The sequence below is a fragment of the Trachypithecus francoisi genome, unplaced genomic scaffold, assembly GCF_009764315.1.
Source record: "Trachypithecus francoisi isolate TF-2019V2 unplaced genomic scaffold, Tfra_2.0 Lachesis_group4, whole genome shotgun sequence".
NCBI lineage: Eukaryota > Metazoa > Chordata > Mammalia > Primates > Cercopithecidae > Trachypithecus > Trachypithecus francoisi.
In genome coordinates, this window is record NW_022681469.1 from 112,147,373 (window position 1) to 112,174,560 (window position 27,188).

General features: G+C 52.9%; 1 protein-coding gene across 1 annotated transcript; it reads right to left on the reverse strand.

The window, feature by feature from the left end:
* Positions 1-420: 420 nt before the first annotated feature.
* Positions 421-26,138, reverse strand: CUNH7orf26 (chromosome unknown C7orf26 homolog). Its single transcript, XM_033192021.1, has 6 exons — positions 25,680-26,138; positions 24,291-24,512; positions 21,243-21,408; positions 13,219-13,746; positions 7,788-7,827; positions 421-1,188 (listed from the first exon to the last, which is right to left on the reverse strand). Exons 1-6 carry the CDS (start codon positions 25,869-25,871, stop codon positions 987-989), a joined length of 1,350 nt encoding a protein of 449 aa, XP_033047912.1. The 5' UTR covers positions 25,872-26,138; the 3' UTR covers positions 421-986.
* Between the last annotated feature and the right edge of the window lie 1,050 nt (positions 26,139-27,188).

Consider the following 27,188-nt stretch of genomic DNA (forward strand, 5'->3'; position numbering starts at 1 on the left):
CCATCAAAAGAAATGACTAAAAACTACCACGATCATAAGAGATTGGGAAGGAGGCCAGGTGCAGTGGGTTAGGCCTGTAACCCCAGCACTTTGGGAGGCCAAGGTGGGCAGATAGCTTGAGGTCAAGTGTTCAAAGTCAGCCTGGGCAACCTAGCAAGACCCCATCTCTGTAAAACAAATACAAAAAATTAGCAGGGTGTTGTGGTGCGCACTTGTAGTCCCAGCTACTCGGGAGGCTGAGGCGCCAGAATCGATTGAACCCAGGAGGCAGAGGTTGCAGTGAGCCAAAATCCCGCCACTGCACTCCAGCCTGGGCGACAGAGTCAGACTCCGTCTCAAAAAAAAAAAAAAAAAAAAGACTGGGAAGAAAATGCCTGCAGTTGGAAGCAACATTTATGAAGCTGTTTAAAATACATTCCATGACTGTTTAGAAAAATTTATTTGAACATATGAAAGGAAAATTTTGACACCCCCAATAAAACCGAGAAGTTCCTTTCCGAGGTGAGGGGAATTCCTGACAGCTTCCCTGAGCGGTGCTGCACACAAGCTTGTGGTCACTACGCAGCCTGGGCTCAGCTCACGGGGCTGCAGAAAGAGCCCACTTTTTCTGGCGGGGACACATCGTCTTCACAAGGAAAGAGGCCAGACATATGGGCCTGCACCTGTGGTTCCTCCCGTCACACTCCTCGCCACACAGGCTGTGTCTGAAATGCGTAGAGAACAGAGGCTCCCAGGTCCGGCATGTTTTAAAAACGCCCGCAGCAGGCTCTCAGCAGAGGCTGGACTCTTCCCTTCACCATCCAATCTGAATGTCGAAGAATGCGACCAGGTGGGAAGCACCTGGACTCCGTGACACCGAGACGGTTCTGCCGGCGGGGAGGAGCCACCCGGCCACTTCCTCGAGGTTCTCTTCTGGGGCACCGGCCACCCCTTCCTTCTCGGAAGGCTTCGTCCAGCGAGGGCACAGAAGGCACACGCGGGCCGACCTAGCGGATGGGCCTGAAGGGAAACGTCACGCCCGAGATGAAGGTGTGCCCGGGGTGCGTGGGCAGGGCGGGGTGGGCGGCGGGGTGGGCCGGGACGGCCCCGTAGCCCAGCGGGGGCGTGTGGATGTGGGGGTAGAACCCTGGGGGGAGCGCGGCGTGAGGCGACTGCTGCACGGGACCCGAGATCACCAGCTGGAGGAGGCTGCGAACACAAGGACAAGCGTCAGGGCAGGCGGACTCCGGGGACTCCGCAGGTGCGCACGGCTGGCTGACCTCGAACCCCGCACCCCGCCGGGGAGAGGCACCGACACAGGCACGGACCACCCAGAGGTTCAGGCGGTGGACGCGGAGCAGCAGCGGCAAAGCCAGGACCCCACAGGCGAGGATGCGTGGGAGCGGGCTCTGCACGGGGCCTACGGCCCACGGAGCTCTGGCCACAGCACTCCCGGGCGCACAGCCCACACAGGCGGCCTCCATGTCAGCCTCTCTGCTGCGCTGGGACACACAGGACAGGCGGCCACAGTCTCCTCAGAGCCGTGAATGACCGCGCCCTACCTGAATTCCAAGCAGAAGCCCCAGGAAGCTGGTCTTGCAAATGACTCCGAAATTCAGAGTCCTGTAATTCAGAATGAGTCCGGTGCGGCCCCCTCGGGGACGGCCCAGGCTTGGATCCAGGACCTTCGGGACCCCCCACTCCCACCCCGCCCCGCGCAGCTTCAGCTTCAGACCCCCCCACCCCGCCCAGCACCCAGCACCGGGGCTCTGAGAATAGCTGCACGCACGCTCTCCCCATCCGCCACCGCGCTCCCACCAAGACCCCTGAGCCCCAGAGGCCTGGACCTCCCATCCTGGTGGTACAGCACACCAGGGCCCCCACTTCCTGGAATCCTCCTCCCCGCAAATTCAACCTAGCTTTCCAGACTCCCGAGTTTCTCAGGGCCCTTGCCTTCTAACCTCTCCCTCCCCAGGATTATCCCCCACCCCCTAGAACCCCCGGCTTGGCTCATCACCCCCAGCTTCCCCAACCAAGGCGAGGCCTGCCCCGTCCTGTGTCAGCCGGAGGGGACCAACTCCCCATGAGTTCTCCCTAATCAGAACCTCTCTTGGCCAGGTCTGGTGGCTCACGCCTATAAGCCCAGCACTTTTGGAGGCCGACTGCTTGAGGCCAGGAGTTCAAGACCAGACAGAATACAGTGAGACCCCATCTCTACAGAAAATAAACTAAAAATTAGCTGGGCGTGGTGACGCACACCTTTAGTCCCAGCCACTCAGGAGGCTGAGGCAGGAGAATTGCTTGAGTTCAGGAGTTCAAGACTGCAGTGAGTCATGAACCATGATTGTGCCACTGCACTCCAGCCTGGGAGACAGCGAGACCCTGTCTCAAAGAAAAAAAAAAAAAAGGCCCTCTGGGGCCCTCCCAGCTTCAGGTCCTAGGCCTCCTCCCTACCCTGCCTTCCCCTTGCTTCCCCGACTCTGCTCACCCCTCTCCTGACCTGCCCCAGGATCTCGCTCCAGCTGGGTCCTGTGTCTGCAGCACCTGCGCTGGTCTCTCCTAACACCAAGGCCTGCCTGCCAGGTTCTACTCACATCCCGTCACTCAGCCAAGGCTCTCTGTCCCTGCACATTGTCCTAACTGGGTCCCACAGTAGCCCGTTTTCCCAGCCACTTCACCCTTCCGACAGCCCTGCCTGCTCTCTTCCTACTCCCCCGTGCTCTGTCAAGGGGCTGGTCTGTCACAGACTGAACCCCCAAGCTCCCCAGTACAAAGGCTTGGACCCAGGGCCCCCAGGAGGGGCTCAGGCAGTAAACAGAAGGTATGTGGAGGGCTGGTGCATTTAGTGCCCAAAGCTCTTCTGAGCCCCTTCTCTTTCTGTTACTACTACTAAATAACTCTGGGTAAGTAATTTAGCAAGAGATTAACGAACCCAAGGAGGAGGTACTGCAGAGGCCAAATTGTGGTCATGTGATGATTTGAACACATATACAACCTGCCAGAGATAAAAAGCACTTCAAGAAGTTTCCAGTCTATTTGGAAAGACGATGAACACAGAGACTGTCGGAAATCTAAGAGGTAGGCCAGGCATGGTGGCTCACACCTGTAATCCCAGCACTTTGGGATGCCGAGGCAGGCAGATACCTAAGGTCAGGAGTTCGAGACCAGCCTGGCCAACATGGCGAAAACCCGTCTCTACTAAAAATACAAAAATTAGCTGGGTGTGGTGGCGGGTGTCTGTAATCCCAGCTATCCGGGTGGCTGAGGCAGGAGAATCACTTGAATCCGGGAGGTGGAAGTTGCAGTGAGCCGAGATCACACCACTGCACTCCAGCCTGGGTGACAGAGCGAGGCTCTGTCTCAGGAAAAAAAAGAAAAAGAAAAGAAATCTAAGAGGTATTCCAGGCAACCTCTTGTCCTTCCCCAACAGCCATGCCCGGCCTGCCCCTGGAAGGTCAGGGCTCCCCAGATCTGTGTCAGCAGAGGCAGCCACCAGCTCCTCGGAAGGAATGGAGTCAGAGGCTCCGGAACAGGACCAGCAGGGGACTGCTGAGAAGTTCCAGGGGGCTCTAATGTAGACCCCGAGTTAAAAGACTCGGACAATACAAAGGATTTGTATCCTGCTGTCTTTTAAATTCCCTGAAGAAAACACTAAAATGTAAATAAAAGCGGTGGACAAAGAAGGGAACTATCACAAAGGGATTCCTGCAGGAGGGGAAAGGTGCCAGCTGATACCAGCAATGTCCTCCGATGCTGTGGGGACTTCTAGAACCCAGACCAAAAACAGGAAAAAGAGGCCAGGCACAGTGGCTCACGCCTGTAATCCCAGCACTTTGGGAGGCTGAGACAGGCAGATCACTTGAGGTCAGGAGTTCCAGACCAGCCTGGCCAACATGGCGAAACCCCGTCTCTACTAAAAATACAAAAATGAGGCATGGTGTTGGGCACCTGTAGTCCCAGCTACTCAGGAGGTTGAGGCAGGAGAATCACTTGAATCCAGGACACAGAGGTTGCAGTGAGCCAAGATCACACCACTGCACTCTAGCCTGGGCGACACAATGAGACTCTGTCTAAAAAAAAAAAAAAAAAAAGGAAAAAGAGGAGAGAAAGAGTGTGGGCCCCTGGGAGAGGTGGCCCTGTGATCTCTCTGTGCTGCTGTTATGACACCTCAGGCAGGACAGTCTCATCCCAGAGACTGTTCCCTTCTGCCCCCTCAGGCTTTGTACCCACCCAGACAGCTGCCCCAGCTCCTCCCTTGCAGAACTTGGCAGAGTGAGTGTGGCACGGATGGCAGTCCCCAACCCTCACACAAAGATGCGATTCCTCTGCAAGCTGTGGACCAGCATCCGGCTGAACTTCGGACTCAAGTTAAACATGTCTGTCGCAGCCTGCGAGCGCTACCCAGCGCTCTGCCACTGGACCTGACAGAGCCAGCCGGCCAGGCCAAGGCGACGTGCATCCCCAGGGCTGCCGAGCCACTTGCTGCCCCTCTGTCCACACTGCTCGTCAACACCTGCCCCTGGAAGCCTGCTTCTCCTTGCTAAAGACCAGTGTGAGGGCTCCAAAGGAAGAACATTACTAACCCCACCAAGCTCACTTTGTCATCTCTATTAACCCTGTCCATGTGCACAGGAGTTCTGCTTTCCACTATCCACACTGCCTCCCCAGCAGTCAGTTACTATTTTTTTTTTTTTTTGAGACGGAGTCTCGCTCTGTCGCCCGGGCAGGAGTGCAGTGGCCAGATCTCAGCTCACTGCAAGCTCTGCCTCCCGGGTTTACACCATTCTCCTGCCTCAGCCTCCCGAGTAGCTGGGACTACAGGCGCCCACCACCTCGCCCGGCTAGATTTTATTTTTTAGTAGAGATGGGGTTTCACTGTGTTAGCCAGGATGGTCTCGATCTCCTGACCTCGTGATCCACCCGTCTCGGCCTCCCAAAGTGCTGGGATTACAGGCTTGAGCCACCGCGCCCAGCTGTCAGTTACTATTTTTAGCAGATGCATAATGTTCCATCCTCCTGATGTATCACAACTCATTTACTTAAGTATCACCACGCTGTAGGACAGGCTGTTTCCAGTTCTTTGCTAGTTAGTAACTGCATCTATATGAAACATTTTTTGTGCATACAAAAATCAGTCTGCTGTGGTGGTACACACCTGTAGTCTCAGCTACTTGGAAGCCTGAGGTGGGAGGATGGCTTGAGCCCAGGATGCAGAGGCTTGCAGTGAGCCAAGATCATGCCACTGCACTCCAGCCTCTGCAACAAAGCAAGACTCTGTCTCAAAAAGAAAAAAAGCAGCTGACACTTACTAGATATTCACTACAGGCCATGTACTAGTTTAAGTGCATTCTGTGTTTTCACTTTTTTTTTTTTTCTTTTAAGAGACAGGGTCTTGCTCTGTTGCCCAGGTAGTACGGTGGTGATCACAGCTCAGTGCAATCTCAAACTCCTGGGCTCAAACAATCCTTGTCTCCGCCACTCAAATAGCTGGTATTACAGATGCATGCCACCATATTTGGCCAATTTTTACTTTTTTTTGAGATGGAGGTTTGCTCTTATTGCCCACGCTGGAGTGCAATGGTGCAGTCTCGACTTACTGCAACCTCTGCTTCCTGGGTTCAAGCAATTGTCCTGCCTCAGCCTCCCAAGTAGCTGGAATTACAGGCGCCTGCCACCTGGCTAACTTTTGTGTTTTTAGTAGAGATGGGGTTTCACCATGTTGGCCAAGCTGGTCTCAAACTCCTGACCTCAGGTGATATGCCCACCTTGGCCTCCCAAAGTGCTGTGATTACAGTTGTGGGCCACCGTGCCCAACCTTTTTGTTTTTTTTTTTTTTGAGTCTGGCTCTGTCACCCAGGTTGGAGTGCAGTAGCACAATCTCAGCTCACTGCAATCTCCGCCTCCTAGGTTCAAGTGATTCTCCAGCCTCAGCCTCCCAAATAGCTGGGATTACAGGTGTATACCACCATGCCTGGCTAATTTTGTATTTTTAGTAGAGATGGGGTTTCACCATGTTGGCCAGGCTGGTCTCAAACTCCTGACCACAAGTGATCCACCTGCCTCATTCTCCCAAAGTGCTGGGATCACAGGTATGAGCCACCACATCCGGCGTTTTTATTTTTATTTTTTAGACAGAGTTATTGCCCAAGCTGGAGTGCAGTGTCACGCTCTTAGCTCACTGCAACCTCCACCTCCCGGGTTCAAGCGATTCTCCCACCTCAGCCTCCTGAGTAGCGGGGATTACAGATGCGCACGACCACGCCCGGCTAATTTTTGTATTTTAAGTAGAGATGGGGTTTCACCACATTGGCCAGGCTGGTCTCGAACTCCTGACCTCAGGTGATCCACCCTCCTCAGCTTCCCAAAGTGCTGGGATTACAGGCATGAGCTACCACGCCCAGGCCCTGGCCTGTTTTTACTCATTTACTCCTCACAAAAATCTTTTTTTTTTTTTTTTTTTTTGAGACGGAGTCTTGCTCTGCCACCCAGGCTGGAGTACAGTGGCCGGATCTCAGCTCACTGCAAGCTCCGCCTCCCGGGTTTACGCCATTCTCCTGCCTCAGCCTCCCGAGTAGCTGGGACTACAGGCGCCCGCCTCGTCGCCCGGCTAGTTTTTTTGTATTTTTTTAAGTAGAGACAGGGTTTCACCGTATTAGCCAGGATGGTCTCGATCTCCTGACCTCGTGATCCGCCCGTCTCGGCCTCCCAAAGTGCTGGGATTACAGGCTTGAGCCACCGCGCCCGGCCTTTTTTTTTTTTTTTTTTTGAGGCGGAGTCTCGCTCTGTCGCCCAGGCTGGAGTGCAGTGGCCGGATCTCAGCTCACTGCAAGCTCCGCCTCCCGGGTTTACGCCATTCTCCTGCCTCAGCCTCCCGAGTAGCTGGGACTACAGGCGCCCGCCACCTCGCCCGGCTAGTTTTTGTATTTTTAGTAGAGACGGGGTTTCACTGTATTAGCCAGGAGGGTCTCGATCTCCTGACCTCGTGATCCGCCCGTCTCGGCCTCCCAAAGTGCTGGGATTACAGGCTTGAGCCACCGCGCCCGGCCACTCCTCACAAAAATCTTACAGTGAGAAGCTGGGAGAAGCAAGAGGAACATGAGGCAGGTCCCATGGTTTTCTTGATGTTACAGATGAGGACTTCAGGCAGAAGCCAGGGCAGCTGCCCAAGGACATACGGACTTTTGGAAGTGGCAAGGCCTGGATTCTCTTCAGAATCTGATCACAGTTCCCACTTTTCACCTGACGACTGCATTTGCGGAGGTCTCCACGTGGCAAGGAGAAGGATGAGAAATTCACAAACACCACTGCGTCTCATCCTCACTACCACCCTGTGAGTCAGGGAACAGTATCACCCCCATTTTACAAGGGGGTAAGCTGAGGCACAGAGACAGGTCAAGAGACTTCCCAAGCATCACAGCCAATCCCAGACAGGGCCACGCTCAGAACCCAGGTCTGTGCCGCCTGATGGCCAAGCGCTGGCAGAGTGTTCTAGGGCTGTGGCTCTGCCAGACTTCCCAAATGGTTGTGCAGTTCACAGTGTCACCAACAGAGGGGCCCCTGCGCCACATCCACCACTCAACAACTCAACAGGTGCATGCTCACTAGGGACTGGCCTTTCATGGACTTCCAGCATGATGACCATTTTTCAGGTTTACTTTCTACTTGAGTTCTGTTCACGTGCCCCACTTCTCATCATGTCCTTACCGGACTCTCCTCAAAGAACCCAGGACAAAGGGGTTCGCCCTGTCTTGCCTCCCTCCACCCTGCCCAAGCAAGCTGGCCCAGCTGGGAATCTTGAGGATACTTACTTATTATGCGGTAGCCTGGAGCACAAGGTTCTCAGGTCATCTGCAATTAAGGACATATAAGATTAACGAACATACTGGAGATAACATGGGTAAATACACACTGGTATTCTTTGTAAGGATGCTAGCAAGACAGCAAGAGTGCCTCATACTACATTTCCCTAGCGTCATTTAGAAACAGTTCTAGCCGGGCACGGTGGCTCATGCCTGTAATCCCAGCACTTTGGGAGGCCGAGGCGGGTGGATCACCCGAGGTCAGGAGTTTGAGAACAGCCTGACCAACATGGTGAAATCCCATCTCTACTAAAAAATAAAAATTAGCCAGGAGTGGTGATGGGCAACTGTAATCCCAGCTACTCGGGAGGCTGAGGCAGGAGAATTGCTTGAACCTGGGAGAGGGAGGCTGCAGTGAGCCAAGATCACACCACTGCACTCCAGACTGGGCAACAGAGTGAGACCCCGTCTCAAAAAAAAAAAAAAAAAAAAAAACAAGAAAAAAAAAGAAGACTCTGAGTTTTACTTGTATTCTATTTTTGCTTTTAAAAAATCCATCCCCTGGCTGGTCACAATGGCTCATGCCTGTAATCCCAGCACTTTGGGAGGCCAAGGTGGGCGGATCACCTGAGGTCAAGAGTTTGAGATCAGCCTGACCAACACGGAGGAACCCCATCTCTACTAAAACTACAGAATCAGCCGGGTGTGGTGGTGCATGCCTGTAATCCCAGCAACCTGGGAGGCTGAGGCAGGAGAACTGCGGGAACTCAGGAGGGGGAGGTTGCAGTGAGGCGAGATTGTGGCACCGCACTATAGCCTGGGTGACAGAGTGAGACTCCATCTCAGAAAAAAAAAAAAAAAAAAAAATAGAATCTGAGTTCTCCTTGTCTTCAATTTTTGCTTTTAAAAAATCCATCCCCAAACAAAAGACGGCAATTAGGAAAGGAGGCAGCCCTGCTGGCAATTTGTCAGATGGCTGGAAAAAGCCCAGAGGCTGGGCTCTCCCTGAGCAATCAGGCACCCAAGGCCATCTAAGAGCAGCAGTAGGACGGGAAACCCATGGCCATCCCCTGGCACCACAGGCAACCTTTTGAGTGAGGCAGTTGCCAAAAGGCAAACCCAAGCACCATATGATTCTCCAGGGAGAGTCCAAGTACTGAAATGCAGGAGAATGAAGGAACCTCAGAACAGGCCATGAGGCTGGCACAGTGGCTCGTGCCTGTAATGTCAGCACTTTGGGAGGCCAAGGCAGGAGGATCGCTTGAGCCCAGGAGTTTGAGACCAGCCTGAGCAACATAGCGAGACTTCATTTTTACAAAAAATTTAAAAATGAGCCAGGTGTGGTGATACGCACCTGTAGTCTTAGCTACTCAAGAGGCTGAGGTGGGAGGATCACTTGAGCCCAGGAGGTCGAGGCTGCAGTGAGCTATGATCGTGCCACTGCCCTCTAGCCTGGGTGACAGAGTAAGACCTCCGTCTTCAAAACAAACAAAGACCAAAAAACCCACAAGGAGTAGGAATGTTGTGTGTTACAACGGGAAGTGGTCACATGAGTGTACCATTAGTCAAAACTCATCAGATCCTGCCCTTAACCCACATCATCATATTGTGTATAAATTTTGCCTCTAGGCCAGGCGCAGTAGCTCACACCTGTAATCCCAGCACTTTGGGAGGCTGAGGTGGGAGGATCACTTGAGGTCAGGAGTCTGAGACCATCCTGGCCAACATGGTAAAACCCCGTCTCTACTAAAAATACAAAAATTAGCCAGACATGCTGGCACATACCTCTAATCCCAGCTACTTGGGAGGCTGAGGCAGTAGAATCACTAGAACCCGGGAGGCAGAGGTTGCAGCGAGCCGAGATCGTGCCACTGCACTCCAGCCTGGGCAAAGAACTGAGACTCCATCTCAAAAAAAAAAAACTATGCCTCAATAAAAAAGGACAAGGACAGGTGCACAGGCTCACGCCTGTAATCCTAGCACTTTGGAAGGCTGAGGCGGGAGGATCACTTGAGCCCCAGAGTTTGAAACCAGCCTGGACAAGAAAGATGGTGAGACCTTGACTCTACACATTTTTTTTTTTTGAGACGGAGTCTCGCTCTGTAGCCCAGGCTGGAGTGCAGTGCACGATCTCGGCTCACTGCAAGCTCTGCCTCCGGGTTCATGCCATTCTCCTGCCTGATCCCCAGTAGCTGGGACTATAGGCACTTGCCACCACGCCCAGCTATTTTTTTTTTGTATTTTAGTAGAGACGGGGTTTCACCGTGTTAGCCAGGTGGTTTTGATCTCCTGACCTCGTGATCCACCCGCCTCGGCCTCCCAAAGTGTTGGGATTACAGGTGTGACCCACCGTACCCAGCCCAAAAATTTTTTTTTTTTTGAGACGGAGTCTCGCTCTGTCGCCCAGGCTGGAGTGCAGTGGCGGATCTCAGCTCACTGCAAGCTCTGCCTCCGGGTTTCGCCATTCTCCTGCCTCAGCCTCCCAAGTAGCTGGGACTACAGGCGCCCGCCACCTCGCCCGGCTAGTTTTTTTTTTTGTATTTTTTAGTAGAGACGGGGTTTCACCGTGTTCGCCAGGATGGTCTCGATCTCCTGACCTCGTGATCCGCCCATCTCGGCCTCCCAAAGTGCTGGGATTGAGCCAGGTCCCCTGGCACCACAGGCAACCTTTTGAGTGAGGCAGTTGCCAAAAGGCAAACCCAAGCACCATATGATTCTCCAGGGAGAGTCCAAGGACTGAAATGCAGGAGAATGAAGGAACCTCAGAACAGGTCATGAGGCTGGCACAGTGGCTCGTGCCTGTAATGTCAGCACTTTGGGAGGCCAAGGCAGGAGGATCGCTTGAGCCCAGGAGTTTGAGACCAGCCTGAGCAACATAGCGAGACTTCATTTTTACAAAAAATTTAAAAATGAGCCAGGTGTGGTGATACGCACCTGTAGTCTTAGCTACTCAAGAGGCTGAGGTGGGAGGATCACTTGAGCCCAGGAGGTCGAGGCTGCAGTGAGCTATGATCGTGCCACTGCCCTCTAGCCTGGGTGACAGAGTAAGACCTCCGTCTTCAAAACAAACAAAGACCAAAAAACCCACAAGGAGTAGGAATGTTGTGTGTTACCAACGGGGAAGTGGTCACATGAGTGTAACCATTAGTCAAAACTCATCAGATCCTGCCCTTAACCCACATCATCATATTGTGTATAAATTTTGCCTCTAGGCCAGGCGCAGTAGCTCACACCTGTAATCCCAGCACTTTGGGAGGCTGAGGTGGGAGGATCACTTGAGGTCAGGAGTCTGAGACCATCCTGGCCAACATGGTAAAACCCCGTCTCTACTAAAAATACAAAAATTAGCCAGACATGCTGGCACATACCTCTAATCCCAGCTACTTGGGAGGCTGGCAGTAGAATCACTAGAACCCGGGAGGCAGAGGTTGCAGCGAGCCGAGATCGTGCCACTGCACTCCAGCCTGGGCAAAGAACTGAGACTCCATCTCAAAAAAAAAAAACTATGCCTCAATAAAAAAGGACAAGGACAGGTGCACAGGCTCACGCCTGTAATCCTAGCACTTTGGAAGGCTGAGGCGGGAGGATCACTTGAGCCCCAGAGTTTGAAACCAGCCTGGACAAGAAAGATGGTGAGACCTTGACTCTACACATTTTTTTTTTTTGAGACGGAGTCTCGCTCTGTAGCCCAGGCTGGAGTGCAGTGGCACGATCTCGGCTCACTGCAAGCTCTGCCTCCCGGGTTCATGCCATTCTCCTGCCTCAGACTCCCCAGTAGCTGGGACTATAGGCACTTGCCACCACGCCCAGCTAATTTTTTTTTTGTATTTTTAGTAGAGACGGGGTTTCACCGTGTTAGCCAGGATGGTTTTGATCTCCTGACCTCGTGATCCACCCGCCTCGGCCTCCCAAAGTGTTGGGATTACAGGTGTGACCCACCGTACCCAGCCCAAAAATTTTTTTTTTTTTTGAGACGGAGTCTCGCTCTGTCGCCCAGGCTGGAGTGCAGTGGCCGGATCTCAGCTCACTGCAAGCTCTGCCTCCCGGGTTTACGCCATTCTCCTGCCTCAGCCTCCCAAGTAGCTGGGACTACAGGCGCCCGCCACCTCGCCCGGCTAGTTTTTTTTTTTTTATTTTTTAGTAGAGACGGGGTTTCACACCGTGTTCGCCAGGATGGTCTCGATCTCCTGACCTCGTGATCCGCCCATCTCGGCCTCCAAAGTGCTGGGATTGAGCCAGGTCCCCTGGCACCACAGGCAACCTTTTGAGTGAGGCAGTTGCCAAAGGCAAACCCAGCACCATATGATTCTCCAGGGAGAGTCCAAGGACTGAAATGCAGGAGAATGAAGGAACCTCAGAACAGGTCATGAGGCTGGCACAGTGGCTCGTGCCTGTAATGTCAGCACTTTGGGAGGCCAAGGTGGGTGGATCACAAGGCCAAGAGTTCAAGACCATCCTGGCCAACATAGTACAACTGTCTGTACTAAAAATACAAAAATTAGCCAGCTGTGATGGCGCATGCCTGTAGTCCCAGCTATTCAGGAGGCTGAGGCAGGATAATTGCTTAAACCCAGAAGATGGAGGTTGCAATGAGCGGAGATGGCACCACTGCACTCCAGCCTGGACAATAGTGGGGGACTCCATCACAATAAATAAATAAATAAAAATAAGATAAAATAGGCCGGGTGCGGTGGCTCAAGCCTGTAATCACAGCACTTTGGGAGGCCGAGACAGGCGGATCACGAGGTCAGGAGATCGAGACCATCCTGGCTAACACGGGAACCCTCTACTAAATACAAAACTAGCCGGGCGAGGTGGCGGGCGCTGTAGTCCCAGCTACTGGGAGGCTGAGGCAGGAGAATGGCGTAAACCCGGGAGGCGGAGCTTGCAGTGAGCTGAGATCCGGCCACTGCACTCCAGTCCGGGCGACAGAGCGACTCCGCCTCAAAAAAAAAAAAAAAAAAAAAAAAAAATACAAAAAATTAGCCGGGGGTGGTGGTAGGCGCCTGTAGTTCCAGCTACTCGGGAGGCTGAGGCAGGAGAATGGCGTAAACCCGGGAGGTGGAGCTTGCAGTGAGCCAAGATCGTACCACCGCACTCCAGCCTGGGCAACAGAGAGAGACTCCGTCTCAAAAAAAAAAAAAAAAAAAAAGATAAAAAGAAAACAGGTTCCTCGAAAGGAAAGCTATCTAGGCTCTCGAGGAGTCTCCAGTCCTGGGCGACACTAAGACCTCCCATCTATGGGATATTAGGACCTTGACGGGGTGAGCAGGAAGGGTGGAGTGCAGGGGGCGTGGCTGGGGTACCTTCCTCCCCTGTGTTCACTAGGAGGAAAAGAAGTCCTAAATGAAGCAAAAACAGTGTCTGTCCAGGAGTCCCTTTCCTTCTGCAGGGCGGTGGCGTCCCCGCACCAGGAGGCCTGGGCCAGGGAGGCACCCACCTCTCGTGCACAGTAGAGCTCCTGAGGCCATGGCCACCTGCAGAGCCTGCGCCAGCCGGTCCAGCGAGAGCTCGATCTCCTGGGAGGCGTTGAGGGGGTTCAGTTCATCCGCCAACCTGTTGATCTCCTCCACCAGCGGGACCATGTGGTCGAAGAGGACCAGCCCCAGGCGCCCGTACAGATTCTTCTCGGTCAGGTGCAGCTGCAGCGTCATGAGGACCTGTAGGACGCTGAGGTGGAGTTTCGAGTACAAGAGGTGGGAGTCTCTGTCCATCCCCACGCCCGGGTCCTTCGTGACCTTGTTGCTGACATGGCCATTGGATAAGGGGGGCTTCTTTCTCCTTTTGTAAGCCAGGGGGGCCTTCACGCACCAGCGGATCAATCCAACGAGCGGGGTGAGCTCTAAGAATCCTATTGGCAGATTGGCCGCAATCGGAGTATTTAAAAAAGTGATGAGAATCAACCTTGTGTCCTCAAAAATCCAGGTGACAATCATTTCAAGCAAGTCCATAGGTGGGATGAGGTCATCTGCAAATAAAGACCATTAGGTCAGGAGTGCTCTTGGCCTCGAGGACAGGGAGAGAGGGAGCATGACCCCAGGGCCCACGGCACTGCCCGCCTGATGGTTCGGATCACGCCTCCTGGCTTACCTATCTTCTGTCTCCTTTCCTAGAACGTCCACTCCAGGGGGACTGGGACTCTCATCTCAGTCACTGTCACATCCCAGTGCCCAGGACCCTGGAGCAAGGGAGAGGCTGCAGAAATACCTAAGTCTACAATTCCCTGGAACTCCATCATGCTTTGGAGAAATGTCCTCCTGCATGTTTAGATAAAATTCCATGCTTTTTCTATCCCACACTGCCACACGTCACCCCTTACCTCCTGAGTATGTGTCCTCCCTGTGCTCAGTGTCTCCTGTATGGGGCAGGGACAGCAATGGTGGCCTTCAGGGACCAGCTCAGAATCCCGTCAGTCATCCGGCAGCTGCCAAGGGCCGCCCCAACCCCAAACCTGGAACCCTCATCTAAGCAACCCTAGGAGATATGATCCCTGAGACCTGGCAGGCTCTGTGGCCTAGACAGAGAAGAACAGATGGAGACACTTAGTCTGGGCTTCCTATGAGCCCAGCACAGGTCTCAACGCTCTACACAGATGAACGCGTCTAACCCGGCGCAGACGAACACATCTAACCCAGCACAGGTCTCAACACTCTACACAGACGAACGCGTCTAACCCGGCACAGGTCTCAACGCTCTACACAGACGAACGCGTCTAACCCGGCACAGGTCTCAACGCTCTACACAGACGAACGCGTCTAACCCGGCACAGGTCTCAACGCTCTACACAGACGAACGCGTCTAACCCGGCACAGGTCTCAACGCTCTACACAGACGAACGCGTCTAACCCGGCACAGGTCTCAACGCTCTACACAGACGAACGCGTCTAACCCGGCACAGGTCTCAACGCTCTACACAGACGAACGCGTCTAACCCGGCACAGGTCTCAACGCTCTACACAGACGAACGCGTCTAACCCGGTACAGGTCTCAACGCTCTACACAGACGAACACGTTTAATCCTCCCTCTACCCCAGCGGTTAGTCTCATACAAAGGACAAGGAAACTGAGGCACAGTTATGTCAAGTGATTTCCACAGGATTCATTGAAAGTATGTGGCCCAGGTTCACACCTGCAATCCCAGCACTTTGGGAGGCCAAAGTGGGAGGATCACTTGAGTTCAAGAGTTCGAAAGCAGCCCTGGAAACAGAGCGAGACCCAATCTCTATGAAAATTCTTAAAAATTAGCCAGGAGTGGCCAGGTGTAGTGGCTCAAGCCTATAATCCCAGCACTTTGGGAGGAAGAGGCAGGTGGATCACGAGGTCAGAAGGTCAAGGCCATCATGGCTAACACGGTGAAACCCTATCTCTACCAAAAATACAAAAGGCTGGGTGCGGTGGCTCAAGCCTGTAATCCCAGCACTTTGGGAGGCCGAGACGGGCGGATCATGAGGTCAGGAGATCAAGACCATCCTGGCTAACACGGTGAAACCCCGTCTCTACTAAAAAATACAAAAAACTAGCCGGGCGAGGTGGCGGGCACCTGTAGTCCCAGCTACTCGGGAGGCTGAGGCAGGAGAATGGCGTCAACCCGAAAGGCGGAGCTTGCAGTGAGCTGAGGTCCGGCCACTGCACTCCAGTTTGGGCGACAGAGCGAGACTCCGTCTCAAAAAAAAATAAAATAAAATATAAAAAATAAAAATAAAAATAAAAATAAAAATACAAAAAAATTAGCCGGGCATGGTGGCAGGTGCTTGTAGTCCCAGCTACTCAGGAGGCTGAGGCAGGAGAATGGCGTGAACTCGGGAGGTGGAGCTTGCAGTGAGCCAAGGTCATGCCACTGCACTCCAGCCTGGGCGATAGAGCTAGACTCCGTCTTAAAACAAAAAAAAAAAATAGCAGGAAGTGGTGGTGCACACCTATATTCCCAGCTATTCAGGAGGCTGAGGTAGGAGGATCACTTGAGCTTGGGAGGTCAAGGTTGCAGTCAGCTGTGGTTGTCCCACTGTACAACAGCCTGAGCAACAGAGTGAGATCCTGTCTCAGGAAAACAAACATACATACACACACAAAAGCGTATGGCCCAGATCTGACTTCAGCAGCCTGGCTTTAAATCGGGAGGCTGTACTGCACATGCGGGGCTTGGTGTGCAATGCCCTTAGGCTGGCTGTGTTCACAGGAGTGGGTCCTCAGGCCCCTCTCTCTAGGGCTGTGCCCACCATCTGAGATGATTCCTGCCAACTGTTGGAGTATGGACAGCCCTGCCCACCTACTGTGGTGAGACAATGGCTACAGCGGGGAGCAGCTGCTGTCCTGTGTGCCACCTTTTTTTTTTTTTTGAGACAGAGTCTCACTCTTGTCGCCCAGGCTGCAGTGATCTTGGCTCACTGCAACCTCTGCCTCCCGGGTTCAAGCAATTCTCCTGCCTCAGCATCCTGAGTAGCTGGGACTATAGGTGCCTGCCACCACACTGGCTAATTTTCGTATTTTTAGTAGAGATGGGATTTCACCATGTTGACCAGGCTGGTCTTGAACTCCTGACTACAGGTGATCCACCCACTTCCGCCTCCCAAAGTGCTGGGATTACAGGAGTGAGCCACTGCAACCGGCCATGTGTGCAGCCTCTTGATTCCACAGAGATGTTTCTGTCTGGGCAATGCCAGGGTCATATCCACCTCTCCAGTGTATCCCTGCCGCCTCAGATCTGAGCTGAGGCATCTCCAACAGCCTGTAGGTAATGCATGTGTGTGCACACACACTTGTGCAGGTGTGCCCTCAGCATACATGTTGGCGTGTGCATTTCGTGAGTCCTTAGTCTTTAGGATCCCAGTTACGGCCTCTAGAGTCCCACGTTCTCAGCACCATTCACGAAAGGGGGGATATTATTATGTGGGTATCTTCCTTTTTGTGCTTTGAAGACACAGCCTCCCCAAGAATGCTCTCCTGTTACCAGAAGTGCCCAAGATCAGCTTCAATCACCATTCGGATGGTGACTTCCAGGGCCACCGCTGTGTGGCAGTCACTTGAGAAATCATCAACATCTCAATGGACTTGCTGGCTTAAGAGAAAAACACTGTGTTTCAGAACTGCTCTGCTGTGTCAGTGGCATTCCCTGAATATTCTTTCTTGTTCCATATGCTAACTCATCCCTTCCCAATGGCAAGGCCAATTTCTGTACTCATTGGCCTAGAATAACCAACGACATAAAAGGTAGGTCGCGTGCGGTGGCTAATGCCTGTAATCCCAGCACTTTGGGAGGCTGAGGCAGGGAGATCACTTGAGGTCAGGAGTTCGAGACCAGCCTGGCCAACAGGGTGAAACCCTGACTCCACTAAAAATACAAAAATTAGCCAGGCATGGTGGTGCACACCTACAGCCCAAGCTACTCAGGAGGCTGAGGCAGGAGACTCGCTTAAACCCAGGAAGTGGAGGTTGCAGTGAGGGGAGATCACACCACTGCACTCCAGCCTAGGTGACAGAGTGAGACTCCATCTCAAAAAAAAAACAAAAACAAAAAGGCAACTATGACACCATAGCTGGGCTCAGTGAAATCTTTCTTATTGGAAGATGAAAGGCCTGAATACCGTTCCCAGATGTTAACAGCTCTTAGGAAGCCTTTGGAGGAGAGGGCTAGGGGAAATCCCACTGCAGCGGCGTGGCCCTGCTCCCCACAACCTGCCTCCCATTCCACAGGCAAACTGCTAGGAAAAGGAGAGTATGAAATTAGCATCTGCGGGTGGGCGCGGTGGCTCACGCCTATAATCCCAGCACTTTGCGAGGTCGAGGCGGGTGGATCATGAGGTTGGGAGATTGAGACCAGCCTGGCTAACACTGAAACCCCGTCTCCACCAAAAATACAAAAAAGTAGCCAGGTGAGAGGCTGAGGCAGGAGAATCGCTTGAACCGGGGAGGTGGAGCTTGCAGTGTGTCGAGATGGCGCCACTGCACTCCAGCCTGGGCGACAGAGCAAGACTCCATCTCAAGAAACAAAAACAACAAAAAAGAAATTAGCATATGAATATGGCACGCGCTTACATGTTCACAATATTTCCACACAAACCTTCTCAAGAGAGCTAAAAAGTTTAACAACAAGAAGGCCGGGCGCGGTGGCTCAAGCCTGTAATCCCAGCACTTTGGGAGGCCGAGACGGGCGGATCACGAGGTCAGGAGATCGAGACCATCCTGGCTAACACGGTGAAACCCCGTCTCTACTAAAATATATACAAAAAACTAGCCGGGCGAGGTGGCGGGCGCCTGTGGTCCCAGCTGCTCAGGAGGCTGAGGCAGGAGAATGGCGTAAACCCGGGAGGCGGAGCTTGCAGTGAGCTGAGATCCGGCCACTACACTCCAGCCTGGGCGACAGAGCGGGACTCCGTCTCAAAAAAAAAAAAAGTTTAACAATAAGAAAAAAGGTGGCCGGGCACAGTGGCTCACACCTGTAATCTCAGTACTTTGGGAGGCCGAGCCGGGTGAATCACCTGAGGTCAGGAGTTCAAGACCACCTCGCCAACATGGTGAAACACCGTCTCTACTAAAAACACAAAAAGTAGGCAGGTGTGGTGGCACACACCTATAATCCCAGCTACTCGGGAGGCTGAGGCAGGAGAATCACTAGAACCCAGGAGGCAGAGGTTGCAGTGAGCCAAGATCATGCCACTACACTCCAGCCTGAGCAACAGAATGAGATTCTGTCTCCCAAAAAAAAAAAAAAAAAAAAAGGTGACAGATAAAAGAAGGCTCGGCTGGGTCGGTGGCTCACACCTGTAATCCCAGCACTTTGGGAGGCTGAGGCAGGTGGATCACGAGGTCAGGAGTTCGAGACCAGCCTGGCCAATATGGTGAAACTTCATCTCTACTAAAATTACAAAAATTAGCTGGGCGTGGTGGCGTATGCCTATAGTCCCAGCTACTCAGGAGGCTGAGGCAGGAGAATTGCTTGAACCCAGGTGGTGGAGGTTGCAGTGAGCTGAGATCATGTCACTGCACTCTAGCCTGGGCGACAGAGGGAAACTCCATCTTAAAAAAAAAAAAAAAAAAAGAAGTCTCAAAAATAGTCAGGAAGGCTGGGTGCTGTGGCTCACGCCTGTAATCCCAGCACTCTGGGAGGCTGAGGCGGGTGGTTCACGAGGTCAGGAGTTCGAGACCAGCCTGGCCAACATGGTGAAACCCCATCTCTACTAAAAATACAAAAATTAGCTAGGCGTGGTGGCGCATGCCTGTCATCCCAGCTACTCAGGAGACTGAGGCAAGAGAACTGCTTGAACCAAGACCCGGGAGGTGGAGGTTGCGTGAGCCGAGATCACCCCATTGCACTCCAGCCTGGGCAACAAGAGTGAAACTCTGTTTCAAAAAAAAAAAAAACAAAAAAGAAAAAAAAAAGTCAGCAGGCTGGTGGGAGACCAATACTGGACTGAATAAAAATGACAGATGCCGGGCCAGGCGCGGTGGCTCAAGCCTGTAATCCCAGCACTTTGGGAGGCCGAGACGGGTGGATCACGAGGTCAGGAGATCGAGACTATCCTGGCTAACATGGTGAAACCCCGTCTCTACTAAAAACTACAAAAAACTAGCCGGGCGAGGTGGCGGGCGCCTGTAGTCCCAGCTACTAGGGAGGCTGAGGCAGAAGAATGGCGTGAACCCGGGAGGCGGAGCTTGCAATGGGCTGAGATCCAGCCACTGCACTCCAGCCGGTGACAGAGCGAGACTCCGTCTCAAAAAAAAAAAAAAAAAAAAAAAAAAAAAAAAAAAAAAAAGACAGATGCCGTTGAAGGCTTTCAAACTGCTGGTTTGGCTATCAACCCAGGAAGAGAGAGAGACTATTTGTCAGCCTTGTGAGCAGCAACAGCCAAGGGCAGAGAAGGAGGAACAGAAAACAGCAGCAGAAAAGCAGGTTTTGTCAGCCAGGCCTGGTGGTGTGTGCCTACAGTCCCAGCGACCTGGGAGGCTGTGGTGGGAGGATCACTTGAGCCCAGGAGTTTTGAGGCTACAATGAGCTATGACTGCACCACCGTATTACAGCAGCCTGCGCAACAGAGCAAGATTCTCTATCCAAAAAAGTAAAATAAAGAAAATAGGGGGAAAATAAAAAATCAAGTCATATGTCCGGGCAGTGGGTCACATCTCACCAGACGGCAGACCCTCGCTTTCTGGGCTGCCTGCCACTTGGACCACTGCACCTCAGGCAAATGGGGATCACTAAGAATAGCTCCCTCTTAGCAAATTGCACACGTTCAGGTGGCCCACACCTTTAGCTTTTAGCCTAAATTAAAAACACACATTTCAGGCCGGGTGCAATGGCTCACACCTGTAACGCCAACACTTTAGGAGGCCGAGTTGGGAGGATTGCTTGAGTCCAGGAGTTCGAAACTACCCTGGGCAACACAGTGAAACTCCATCTCTACAAAAAAATATAAAAAATTAGCCAGGCATGGTGGTGCAAACCTGTGGTCCCGACTACTAAGGAGGCTGATGGAGGAGAATTGCTTGAGCTCAGGGTTCAAGACCAGCCTGGACAATATGGTGAAACCCCATCTCTACAAAAAATACAAAAATTAGCCAGGCATGGTGGCATGCACCTGTAGTCCCAACTACTCGGGAGGCTCAGTGCGGGGGGAGAACACTTGAGCCTTGGGGGCAGAGACTGCAGTGAGCTGGGATCACACCTCTGCACTCCAACCAGGGTGACAAGAGTGAAACCGTCTCAAAAAATAAAAACTAAAAACTCAGCTGGGCATGGTGGCACATGCCTGTAATCTCAGCAGTTTGGGAGGCCAAGGTGGGTGGATCACTTGAGGTCAGGGGTTTGAGATCAGCCTGGAACACAGTTAAAACACCATCTCTACTAAAAACACACAAAAAAATTAGCCGTGAGTGGTGGCGCATGTGGATGTAGTCCTAGCTACTCAGGAGGCTGAGGCAGGAGAACTGCTTGAACCCGGGAGCGGGAGGGTGCAGTGAGCAGAGATCACGCCACTGCACTCCAGCCTGGGCAACTGGCTCCATCTCAAAAAATAATAAAAATAAAAATATACATTTCAGAGACAAAATGGCCAAAGCATTCACTGGACACTTCACCTGGGTATTCAGCAGAAAATAAAACTAGTCATTGATGTAAGTTTCCTTCTTTTTTTTTTTTTTTTTGAGACAGAGTCTTGCTCTGTTGCCCGGGCTGGAGTGCAGTGGCTGGATCTCAGCTCACTGCAAGCTCCGCCTCCCGGGTTTTATGCCATTCTCCTGCCTCAGCCTCCCGAGTGGCTGGGACTACAGGCGCCCGCCACCTCGCGCCCGGCTAGTTTTTTGTATTTTTAGTAGAGACGGGGTTTCACCGTGTTAGCCAGGATGGTCTCGATCTCCTGACCTCGTGATCCACCCGTCTCGGCCTCCCAAAGTGCTGGGATTACAGGCTTGAGCCACCGCGCCCGGCCTAATGTAAGCTTCTTTCATAGAAATAACCTGTTTCAAGTTTACCTGACGACAGGTCATAGAGCGCGGTAACGGAGGTGATGAACTGGCAGCAGAATCTCGGGCTGGCACTGAATATCTGCTTCAGCGTCTGAATGGATCCCGGCACCAAACAGCAGTAGTCATCCACGAGGGCCTTGGCTAACCTCACACAGTAGACCACGGGCGTCCGCTGGAAAGAAGCCACACAGTCCATGTAACTACAGATGTCGTGAGTAGACCAGCAACTACACACACACGGTGAACACCATCAGAACTGGCAGAACCACTTCCAAGATGAAAAAAAGATGCTGATGGGGCAGGGTGCGGTGGCTCACGTCTGTAATCCCAGCACTTTGAGAGGCCGAGGCAGGTGGATCACCTGAGGTCAGCAGTTCGAGACCAGCCCGGCCAATATGGTGAAACCCCGCCTCTACTAAGAATATGAAAGTTAGCTGGGCGTGGTGGGGCACTCCTGTAATCCCAGCTACTCGGGAGGCTGAGGCAGGAGAATCACTTGAACCTGGGAGGCAGAGGTTGCGGTGAGCCAAAATCGCGCCACTGCACTCCAGCTTGGGCAACAAGAGCAAAACTTTGTCTCAAAAAAAAAAAAAAAAAAAGTTAAAGGCTTACACTGAAGCAGGGGTGGGCAGTCTAAAGCCCACTGACCAGGCTGGGCATGGTGGCTCGTGCCTGTCATCCCAACACTTTGGGAGACCAAGGTGGGAGGATCACTTAAGCCCAGGAGTTCCAGACGAGCCTGGGTAACAGCAAGAACCCATCTCTATAAAAAACAGAAAAAACGGGCCAGGTGCGGTGGCTCACGCCTGTAATCCCAGCACTTTGGGAGGCCAAGGTGGGCAGATCACGAGGTCAGGAGATCGAGACCATCCTGGTGAACACGGTGAAACCCCATCTCTACTAAAAATACACACACACAAAAAATTAGCCAGGCGTGGTGGCAGACGCCTGTAGTCCCAGCTACTCGGGAGGCTGGGGCAGGAGAATGGCATGAACCTAGGGAACGGAGCTTGCAGTGAGCAGAGATTGCGCCACTGCACTCCAGCCTGGGTGACAGAGCGAGACTCCAACTAGAAAAAAAAATTGAAAAAATTAGGCGGGTGTGGTGGCACACACCTGTAATCCCAGCTACTTGGGAGGCCAAGGCAGGAGGATGGCTTGAGCCTGGGAAGGTTGAGGCTACAGTGAGCCCTGTGGTCACCCACTGCACTCCAGCATAAGCAACAGAGCAAGATCGTCTTAAAAAAAAACAACAAAAACAAACAACACCTGACTGGGTATGGTGGCTCACGCCTGTAATCCCAGCATTTTGGGAGGACGAGGCAGGCAGATCATGAGACCATCCTGGCTAACACGGTGAAACTCCATCTCTACTAAAAATACAAAAAAAATTAGCCAGGCACCACTGATGGTGGGCGCCTGTAGTCCCCGCTACTTGGGAGGCTGAGGCAGAATAGCGTGAACCCGGGAGGCGGAGCTGGCGGTGAGCCGAGATCACACCACTGCACTCCAGTCTGGGCGACAGAGCAACACTCTCTCAAAAAACAGACAAAACAAAAAAACCACCCCACAGACCAAATTTGTCCCACCACCCGTTTCTGTAAACAATATTTCACTGAGACGTGATCATGCTTGTTTGCCTACTGCCTAAAGCTGTTCTTGCACTAGAAGGACAGAGTAGCTGTGAAAGAGACTACAGGACCTGCAAAGCCTAAGACTATCACTATCTCGCCCTTCACTACAACATCTGCCGGCTCTTGTTTTACAGTTTACTTAAGAAACATCATTTCTGCCTTCAGGTGAGGAAATGACAACTTTTGTAACCCTAAAGGATCCCAGGTGAGATGCCACAGGTAAAAATTAACAGCTGCTATTGCATTGAAGAGATTCAGGAAAGTCTGTGAACCGTCACATGATGAAAAGGTTTGTTTACAGCAGTACTTGCTGAATTTCTCTCAAAATCCTATTCTTAGGCCGGGCACAGTGGCTCATGCCTATAATCCCGGCACTTTGGGAGGCTGAGGCAGGAGGATCACTTGACCTCAGGAGTTCATGACCAGTCTGGGCAACACGGTGAAACCCTGTCTCTACAAAAAGTACAAAAATTAGCCAGGCATAGTGATGTGTGCCTGTGGCCCCAGCTACTTGGTAGGCTGAGGTAGGAGGATCACTTGAGCCCAGGAGGAAGAGGTTGTAGTGAGCTAAGATTGCACCACTGCACTCCACCCTGGGGGACAGACTGAAACCTTGTCGCAAAAAAAAAAGAAACAAGAAAAAAAAAAAGAAACAAGAAAGAAAGAAAAAAAAAAACACGCCCTAATTAAAAAAAATTTTTTTTTGAGACTGAGTCTCACTCTGTCACCCAGGCTGGAGTGCAGTGACGTGATCTCAGCTCACGGCAACCTCCGTCTCCCATGTTCACATGACTCTCCTGCTTCAGCCTCCCAAGTAGCTGGGACCACAGACGTGTGCCACCACGCCTGGCTAATTTCTGTATTTTCAGTAGACACAGGGTTTCACCATGGTGGCCAGGCTGGTCTCAAACTCCTGACCTCAAGTGATCTGCCCCTCCTCGGCCTCCCAAAGTGCTGGGATTACAGGTGTGAACCACTAAGCACGGCCTAAAAGAGTAATTTAAAGAAACAAACAAACAAACAAAAATTCCAGAAATCCAATTAAATGAGAATTCCAAACAGCAAACTCCTCAACTCCTCTTCAGAGACTCTCAGGGTGAGACTTTTTTTTTTTTTTGAGACAGAGTCTTGCTCTGTCACCCAGGCTGGAGTGCAATGGCACCATCTCAGCTCACTGCAACCTCTGCCTCCTGAGTTCATGCGATTCTCGGGCCTCAGCCTCCTGAGTAGCTGGGGTTACAGGAATGCACCACCATGCCCGGCTAAGTTTTCATTTTTAGTAGAGACACTATTTCACCATGTTGGTCAAGCTGGTCTCGAACCCCTGACCTCAAGTGATTCGCCCACCTCAGCTTCCCAAAGTGCTGGGATTACAGGCGTGAGCCACTGCACCAGGCCGAGGGTCTCTCTTGAGCAGTACCTGAAGCCAGGAGGCGGCACACTCCAACACCGGGATTCGACACACAGCCACCGCCATGGAGACCAGTTTTCCCAACAAGCTCATCCGGCTGTCATCGGCTTTGTTCCCTTGAGGGCTGAAAAGGGATGAAAAAATAATCTGCCGAACAGAGTCCTTGGTTTGCTCCTGGAAATAATTGCACATGATTTCAAGAAGTTGAAGCTCCTGAAGTGAATTCAGTCTCTGCAAAAGAAATCCAGGAAAAGCGTTAAGAAATGTGGCTGTAACGTACTTATTAACTCATACATTAAAAAAACAGGAAACAGACTGGGTGCGGTGGCTCACGCCTGTAATCCCAGCACTTTGGGAGGCCGAGGCGGACGAATCACATCAAGAGTTCGACACCAGCCTGGCCAACGTGGTGAAACCCCGTCTCTACTAAAAATACAAAAATTGGCCGGGCATGGTGGGTGTGCACCTGTAATCCCAGCTACTCGGGAGGCTTAGGCAGGAGACTCGCTTGAACCCGGGAGGTGGAGGCTGCAGTGAGCCGAGATTGTACCACTGCACTCCAGCCGGGTGACAGAGACTCGTCTCCAAAAAAAAAAAAAAAAAAAAAAAAAAAAAGGAAAGCAGGAAAAAAGGTTTTTCCCTATAGAACTTTTCGCCCTTCGTAAAGCTCAGGTCTCAGAGAGATCTTTGCTGTTACTCTTAGAAAAAAGTCATATAGGTCAGGCGTTGTGGCTCACACCTGTAATTCCAACACTTTGGAGGCCAAGGAGAGAATCTTGAGCCCAGGAGTTTGAGACCAGCCTGGGTAACACAGGGAGGCCCCATCTCTACAAAACATTCAAAAATTAGCTGGGCATGGTGGTGCATGCCTGTAGTCCCAGCTACTGAGAAGGATAAGGCGGGAGGATTACTTGAGCCCAGGAATTCAAGGTTGTAGTGAGCTGTGATTGCACCACTGCACTCCAGCAAAAATAAAATAAAATAAAATAAAATAAAAAGGAGAGAGAGAGGGAAAAAAAAAAAAAAAAGGAGAGAGAGAGAGAAAAAAAAGAAAAAGATGTAAGAGGAAAGCTATACAGATCATTATATATCCTCCTGGAGGGCTCAGGATGAGCCTCTCGGTAACAGCCCAACAGACTTCTAGGGAGCGGGCAGTCGCCAGTTTGTCCCTTTAACACCAAGACTCGGCTGTCACACGCCCGGCAGACTGGACAGGCAGCTGAGCAACACTGCAGGACCCGGAGAGGGGTTTGCGGGCTGCTGCAGGAGCGAGGCCAAGCCCGAGCGCGGGGCTCCTGGACGTGGGGCGCCCGCGGCTTGACACAGCCCTGCATCGCTGGGGAAAAGGCCCGCCTGCCTGCCTGCGGCGCCCGGGCACCCGACCGTCTCGGGCCGCACCTTGGGCTGCGCGCTGCGCTCCTTGGGCACTTGGAACACGAACTCCTCCAGCAGCTCCACGGAGCCCTTATCCACGATGGGCAGCGGCGCGCTCTGCAGCTGGCTGCTGAAGTAGATGTCCAGGTGGTACAACACCTCCTTGGCGGCGCTGAGCGCGTCGCGGCGCAGCAGCGAGTGGCGGATGTCGTTCATGGTGCGGCCGCCGCGGCCCCCACGCCGAGCGCCTCTCACTTCCGCCCGGGGCCCGGGCTGAGCCGCTGCCCGTGGAGACAAAGAGGCGCGACACGGGCCTGGGCTGCGGCACCAGCCCGCTTGCCCGCCTGCCGCTGCCTGTTCCCTGCCTGCTCAGGGTGCCATGGCCGCTGCCGCCGGCCAGCGGGCGCCCGAAGGTCCGACTGCGGCACCGCTAAGAGTCGCGGGAGCCGCCGCCGCCGCCGCGCAGCCGAACGGCGGCCGAATGCCTGGCACGGAGACGGCGGCCCGCAGGGGCCAAGCGCAGGCCTCGGCCCAGGGGCGCTCTCGGGAGGGCGCCCCCTGGCGGCGCGAGCGGTGAGGGGCGTGCCGCGGTCCCAGGTGGACCCCGCCCCCGGCCCCGCCCCCAGAGCCCGCCCAACCGCCAGAGCGGGCCCGCTCTGTACTTGCCCAGGCTCCCTCGCGGACTCTGCGTTGCGTTCAGAGCTGCCGCTGGTTGATTTCACCGTGCTTTCCACCAGCAAGGATGGGGGGGGGGGTGCCAGGCTTTGGCTTGGGCCAGCGGACTTGGGTTCCCTGGCCGCCCCAGCTACCAATCTTCACGTTTCCATCTGTTCTCAGCTGGGGAGCTACGGAGGAAGATGCCTGGAAGGAGCCCTGCCCCTGATTCCCATTTCCCCGCCTCTCTGGCTGTGGACTCCTTGGCCTAGCAAGGTGCAGAACACCTGCCACCTGCACTTGAGAACCCTCCCACTCCAAAGACCTTCCGCACCAAGACCTCATTTCTGGCAGTCATCTCTCCTCTGAAATAGGTGGCAGTTCACTTTCACAATATTTAAACTAGTCAGAAAAGACTTGAATGTGGACAGATGAGGGCTGGCCGGAGGCCTCGCATGCAGGAATGTGCCTGGTGTACAAGCCCATACTGGCCAGAAGGCAGGCCTGGGTGAGGACACTGTTGTTGAGATGAAAATCCCCTGGGGGAGAGAGGAGAATAGAGGGGGCATAAAAGAAAGCACAGCCAGGCACAACATGCAGGCGCCGAGTCGAGACCCTCCTGCACATCAGGCAGGTCAGAGACACAGCTGCAAGCCCCTCCTGTCCACATGCGCAGAGTTTAGAGACACCAATGTCTCAACGTCACCTGGAATCTCTGAGAAGTCATCTCTTGATTCCCTTGACACCAAAACTTCAGAGATGCCCGGTTTCAAAAGAAGATAAGCAAAGGGATTCCTCAGTCAACACCCATTTTCCCCTCTCTCCCTTGCCCACTGGTAGTGATTTATAAACACAGTAGAAATCAAAACAAACAAGCCA